The sequence below is a fragment of the Vicia villosa genome, linkage group LG6 (genome assembly GCF_029867415.1).
Source record: "Vicia villosa cultivar HV-30 ecotype Madison, WI linkage group LG6, Vvil1.0, whole genome shotgun sequence".
In the NCBI taxonomy this organism is placed as follows: Eukaryota; Viridiplantae; Streptophyta; class Magnoliopsida; order Fabales; family Fabaceae; genus Vicia; species Vicia villosa.
The window spans coordinates 15,489,812-15,497,045 of NC_081185.1; the positions used below are offsets into that span (position 1 = coordinate 15,489,812).

The 7,234-nt window shown below is 34.1% G+C and overlaps 1 protein-coding gene across 1 annotated transcript; it reads left to right on the forward strand.

The window, feature by feature from the left end:
* Positions 1-6,163: 6,163 nt before the first annotated feature.
* On the forward strand, positions 6,164-6,721 carry LOC131613254 (uncharacterized). Its single transcript, XM_058884941.1, has one exon. The coding sequence runs from the start codon at positions 6,164-6,166 to the stop codon at positions 6,719-6,721; it is 558 nt and encodes a 185-aa protein (XP_058740924.1).
* Positions 6,722-7,234: the final 513 nt, after the last annotated feature.

Consider the following 7,234-nt stretch of genomic DNA (forward strand, 5'->3'; position numbering starts at 1 on the left):
ATATATATATATATATATATATATATATATATATATATATATATATACACGCTCTTGTAATCCATCTTATAGAACTTTTTCAAGCGTCTTTAGGTTTCAAGCGCTTCATGTTTCATTTAGGTTAGAAATGTTAATATTCAGCATGCTTTTATAATGGATGCTATCTGTACACGTTCGTAGTAAGGAAACCGGTTTTAGTAACTAAGCGGTTCAATTCCCAATTGTAGTTGTGGGAGAATGAACTGTAATCCACCCTACCAAGTTTAGCACCAGTGACCTCTAAACCAACTGACAACGAGTGTTATTATCATGCTTTTACAAGTTTATTAATCGCTAGGTTAAGCAACCGGGTGAGGGTCGCCTAACTTAGAAGGCGTATTCCCATTTTCTGGTCATACATTTATTAATTAAAATTTGGATCATTAATTTATTTTCATCGACTTCCTTACATAGGTGTGCTTGAGATGGTGTTGACTGCTAAAATAAACTACCTAAGGACTATTTAGGAGTGAGACTTCAAGGCTATGGCATAATAAGTATTTAGATTGATTTTTATAATTAGGATACTTACGGTGTTAGAACGATACCGATCTTGTGGAGTTTTTCCAAGTCTCCACAAGCCAACCTTTATCTCATCTGTAGCCTAAAACTTTCAAAAGATGCACTTTTTTGTAATTCAAGATTTTTCAAAATTTTTGGTATGGCTCAAGAAAGCAGGAGAATCAATAATCAACTGGAAACCACGCATAAAGACTCGGCAGCACATGCAATGACTCAACTAAACACTAAAAATAAATAGAATCCTAAAAGAATAGAATTCTAAAGAAAGCGATAAATCTACCTAGAAATTGATAAATAAAAGCAGTTAAATTCCTCCCTCACACTTAAACCAAACATTGTCCCCAATATTTGATAAAAGGTGGAAAAAGAAAAATAGAATATGTATAATCCCTATTGCGGGCCTCCATAGCCATTTCCTCTCGAGTCATGCTCATAACAGTCATGTCGTGGAGTACGACTCCTGCTTCAGCTTTGGGAAGTCTGAGCTATGATTAGCTGCTGAATATGTTCTGTTAATGCATCATTGGACTCTTACAGGCTACAAATTTTCCCGATCATAGCTTCCTGGTTTGCATGCACCATGGTAGCTTGGTTTTCTCGCACTTCTCTGATCTATTCCTCATTGTGGTTGCTTCCGAAGGAGGTATCTACAAAAGTGTTAGCAAAACCAGAAGCAGCGTGTGCTTATGTAGCAGGGCCAGAAGTATGGGTGGGAGAATCTTGCTCCACCTGATCAAACTCGTCATTCGTCTGGCCTCTTTCATTATCTTGAGCACGAATGTTATTAGGATCTGGATGGCCAAGTTCTTGGGCAGTCAGGTCATAAATCCATGTAGTTTTCTCCTGCACGTTAGTGCGTGTTGGACAAGTTAAAATAACGCTTATCGCCTCATGGTTTCTCACCTCATTAATTAATCTTGTTTTAATGAGTTGATTTTTTAATTAAATTTAAATAACTCGGTTATTCGACTATTGCTATTGTGTGTTAACATGTTGGAGCATCAGGCCTAGCATCTGGATCTTGGAGCATGTATGAGATGATCTTCTGACAGTTTGTGACTCTAATGTTCTGATGTTTTGTGTTATTAGTGTCTTTTAACTGGTGATTGTGATTACTAATTGTGTGTGCATATCTTAACTGTTTATAGGAACATCATATCATTGTGTGATACTGACTGACTTATGTGTTGCAACCACTTGTTTTCTAACTCGTGTGCTACCGACTTCTGTTGCGGATGTGTTACACTCGTTTTTATTTCTGTTGTTGTTGTTGATGTTTACTCTGATTGTTTATGTTGTGGTTATGTTGCTCAGTTTGGGTTATTTTTGGAGTCTTATCTTTGCACATATTGTAAGTTTTGAAAGAGTTGTTTAACCCAAATTTGCCAAAGTGAGAGATTGTTGTTCCTTTTGTATTGTCTGTATTATGAAAAACAACATGGAATGTAAAAGATGTTTTGGTCAAGAAATAACACATGTAGGACATGATGTTCTAGCAGCAGTTCAAGCATTGGTACATTTTTCTGTGATTTTTGAGCATGCTTTCAGATTTGTTTCTGATTGATTTGTTGCTATCTTGTAGCAACTTAATCAATTAAATTTGTTTGATGATTTATTAAGATCAAATTTAAAAGATTTGTAAATTTAAATTTGAATTTAAATAAAATCAAATATTGTTGTGGAGCGGCTTTGAAAAATAAATCTTAGCCAAATCTTTACTTTATCTACTAATAAAATCTTATGCCCTTTGGAGGAAATCCAAACAGAGGAATTTTATTTAAATGGAATCAATTCCATCGTTGAAAACCACAACCTTAATTGAAGATCTTTGTGTTAAGGTTTTGTTGAGTCCTTTGTTTGTGTTGCTTGTACACCACTTTAGCGCCTGCATTCTTATCTTAAGGCATGGCTTTGGCTTGTTAGCTGAGTTGTGATTCAACATTTTTTAAATTATTTATTTAAGTTGATCACTAGAATTAGTGATTGAGAGAAAGTGAGAGAGGTTATCATATTTAAGGAAAATCTTAAATGGAAAACTAAGCATGAGGAAGAGGTTGTGAACAAGGTGTGTTGGGTTAACAACTTGATTATACATATTATCTTAGACATGTGTCTAACATCAATTCCTAAGAACAAAATTTCATAACTTAAATAAACCATATTTATCCATGGTGCAAACTATCATTTTAAAAATAAACATGTTCGAGATGTTAACATACATAAAATCGACTAAATCAAATAAGGCTCAACAAGAATGGTCAACAGAGCTTCTAGTATAGGAGAATTTCAAGGTTTTCATTTCACTGAAGACATTCATTTTGACATTCTTCAATTTCAATGTTTTGTCAAATGACTGGAACAAAATTTCTTGTAAAGATTTTTGGTTTCTTCTGGACTGTAGTTTGTTTGACAGTTTGTTGTGGAACAAAATTTTAGTATAATAATCTCTAATTTTATATATAGTATAGTATGATTAATTTAAGAAGAATGTAAAACATATAATAAGAGTATGTTACTATTATCTCTTTCTTCTATAAATTTTATTAGTTTACGTGAATTGGTATACTAAGTTAGTTATTTTGACACAATGAGTATGATTTGACATTGTATTAGACAATGTACAAGCTTGGAGTTTGTTATCATAAAACAAATAATGGCTCAATGAAGACAGAGACAGAATAAATCCCAGACAGTGTACAAGGCATAAGAAATGATACATATAAATTTGTGAGACATTCTTTATTAACCAGACGCAATATTACACCCAAAAAGTATCATGGAGGATTCAACCCCAATCCTAATCTACTCTACCAATGAAAAACCAGCCACAATGGCCATAACATTTTATTTTCAAAGTATTTACCTGCAAGCATTTAAAATGGCTGAAAATGTGACAACATTTGGTTTGATGTGCAGCTCATGCATTTTTTGGAAGAGCCAAAATATGCAGTGTAGGTCTTGTCGTCCTCTCCGAAGTTTCTTTATATGACCAGCTTTTTCAGAAGCAAGTTGCTGAAACATCTTCAAGATCCGGTCTTCCCCCGGCTTAGTCTGAAAAGCATCATCAATAAGCATAGCAGATGATTGTTCATTTGGATACTAAATGGCTTGCGTAGAACCATGAACTCCGTATTCCAAAGGTGGCGACTGTTGGCATGCATCGATAATGGAGTTGAAAGTCACAACGTTCGGCCTAATTCCCTTTTCAATCATTGCAATAAGCAACATTATCGAAGACTCCACTAAACCGTTTTTGCATAGAGCATCAACGATTGCAGTATAAAAGACAACATCAACCTCCAATCTTGCCATCTTGAACTCTATATAAACATTCATAGCTTCCTGAAACATTTCAGCTTTAGTGTACACATCGATCATCGTAGAGTATGTTAGCGTATTCGGATATATGTTCCGAGCCTTCATCCATTTCTGTCAATAACTTTTGAGCCATTTCCTACATGCCCTTCGACGCGCAGACAGAAAGAAGTGAATTATAAGTAAGACGATCCGGCCTTACACCAGCAGCCAGCATTTCATCATAATACTTAACAACCACATCAAAACTCACCTCCCCTTTCGCCCCCGCATCTATTATCGAATTATACGTAACCAAATTGGGCACAAGGCCAAAGCCACGCATAGACATGAACAATTCGACAGCATCAGCAAAGCACCCGTTTCGGCCATACGCGCTAATCATGGCCGAAAACGTATATACAGTCATTCCATAACCTTCAATCCTAGATTCTTCAAACAATTCTGTAGCACGATCAATCTTCCCTAACCTACCGAGAGTACCGATAAGATGATGACGTGATTAGATGAATTCATTTTTACGCGTGATTACATTATATGATTTTTAAATAAATTTTTTTTTGCGTGCTTTATATTTTATATTTATATTTATAAAATCAAAATCATTTTCTAAATAATTATATGTATTATCATTTTTTCATTGATTGTTTTAAAATATTATCTTTTCTTAAAACAAAAATACCTATTGGTGTGGAGAAACCTAGTTACTTTTTATAAACATTTTAAAGAAATAATAATTTCTTATGAAAGATTTGAATTATCAACAAACCCTACTAAAAAAATTAAAATACTTTCAAATCTTAGAGATGACAAATTTTTTCCTTATTATCATGATGAAACACTAATTTGAGATATGAAATAAATAAATTATATGCTAAGAAATAAATCTAATAAGTTTGTTTTAGAAATTGTACCTCAATGTCAATAACAAATTATAATTATAATTTTTATTGGTCCCTTAAGCACATATTAGTATTACCGATTAAAAAAAAAAACTGTCGAGGCACAATAATTTTTAAAATACTGAGAATAAGATAAAATCAATAATATAATTATTAAAAATTATAAAATACTGAAAATAAGATAAAATTTTAATAATTATATTATTGATTTTATCTTATTCTCAGTATTTTATATAATTTATTCTCAATTTAAAAAGCGAACTTTTCATTTTATTTTGAAAATAATAACAATAAAAAGTATGTATTAAATTATTACCAATTAGAGTTAAAATAGGTTAACTAATTTTCTAAACCATACTTTGAATAATAGTGGTTTAGTTAGTATTCACAGTATATGTGATAAATTATTCTAATATAAATTTAGTAATCATATCTTGACTTTCTTTGATTCTCAATATTTTAGATAATTCATTCTCAATTTGCTAACACGAAACTATTTATATCATGTTGAAAAAATTACTTAAAAGGAATCATGTTATCGGAGTTAGAGTTCCAACAAGACAGGGATATGAATTCTGTGAAGAAGAGATCTCATACGAATGATAGTTCCATAGTTGGTCCGAATGAACAAGCTAACAATGCCCCTGCTGCAGCAATTGACCTGATGCTCGAAGATGCAATTCTAGACAAGGGAGTTGTTGGAACTGACAATCCCAATTAGCAAATTCCTGATACTATTGTCGCTGTAACTATGGCGGGTACTGCTCAGCAGGCCTGCCATGACAAATGATTGTTCTAAGCTGGAACTGCCGGGGACTGGATAACCCGAGTGTAGTTCCGATTCTTAAATACCTCATCCGAAGATATAAACCGGATGTTTTATTTTTGTTTGAAACAATAAGCTACTCTAATAAAGTTGAAATATTACGCTATTCTTTGGGTTTTGATTATTGTTTTTCGATTAATCGTATTGGTAGAAGCGGTGGTATGGTTGTGTTATGGCAAGAACATAAAAAATGCTCTATTCAAAATTACTCTAATAATCGCATTGACATGATGGTTGAAGATCCCATACAAGGTAATTGGAGACTTTCTGGTTTCTACGGTTTTCCCGAGAGCTCTCGTAGAAGGGACTCATGGAATTTAATTCGTAATCTTTCTGACAGTTCCAATCTACCTTGGTGCATCATTGGTGATTTCAACGATATATTATCCTCCAATGAAAAGAAAGGCAGAACTGAAAGGCCGAATTGGATGATCTCAGGTTTTCGACATGCTATTCAGGATGCTGGTCTGACTGATATCCCTTTAGAAGGGTTTTTTTTTTCACTTGCTTCAAAAGCCTTGGTACTCCCAGAGCAGTGGAAGAAAGATTAGACAGAGCAATGACGAATACGGACTGGAGCAATTTATTCCCTGGTGCGAAACTGGAATGCTTGTCAGCTTCCTCCTCAGACCACTATCCGGTTCTGCTAAGGTGTATTAATCCCACGGTACAGCATAGTACAGCCAGGAAATTCAAGTTTGAGAATACTTGGCTTACCAAACCGGGTTTTACGAATTTTGTGCGTGATAAATGGCTCAACTGTGAGCATGAAGAGATTACTAAAAAGCTGAAAGATTATGGAGATGATATGGTAAAATGGAGTCAAAAAAATTGGTGTAAAGTTAGAAAGGAAATTGCTGGTATTTGCAAGAAGTTGGATAGAGCCAGACAACACGTTTCGGAAGGGAATCTCAATTATTTCTCAACCCTTAAGAAACGATTGATATCTCTGTTGGTGAAAGATGATCTTTTTTGGAAGCAAAGAGCTAAAGCCCATTGGTACAAAGACGGCGATCTCAATACTCGATTTTTTCATGTTACAGCTACTGGTAGGAAAAAAGTCAATGCTATAAAATCTCTTATCAATGAGAATGGAGAAGTTATTCTGTCTACTTAAGGGATGTGTAATTTGGCTAGTGTTTATTTCACTGAGTTATTCCAAAAGAAAACAAGCTCTCGGGATCGAGTTCTACAAGCTATTGATACATTAATTTCAGAAGAAGATAATGACATGCTTACTGCTGGATTTTCTTTGATTGAATTTAAAGATGCTATTTTCTCGATGCAAGTTGATAAGAGTCCGGGTCCCGACGGTTTTAATCCTGGATTTTATCATCACTTTTGGGATACTTGTGGCTATGATATATTTCAAGCAGAGTGTGATTGGCTCAAAACAGGTATATTTCCGCAAAGTCTTAATAAAACTAACATCACTCTCATTCCGAAGGGGGATATCCAAACCACTATGAAGGATTGGCGCCCGATTGCTCTGTGCAATGTTCTTTATAAAATTATAGAGAAAGTTCTTGCTAATCGCCTCAAGAAGATCTTTGGTAAATGCATCTCAGATAATCAGTCAGCTTTTGTACCCGAAAGATCTATCCTGGATAATGTTATGGTTACTATTGAA

What these genes read in the sequence shown, in the direction of transcription:
- LOC131613254 (XM_058884941.1), top strand. Translation starts at nt 6,164, where the DNA reads ATGACGAATACGGACTGGAGCAATTTATTCCCTGGTGCGAAACTGGAA.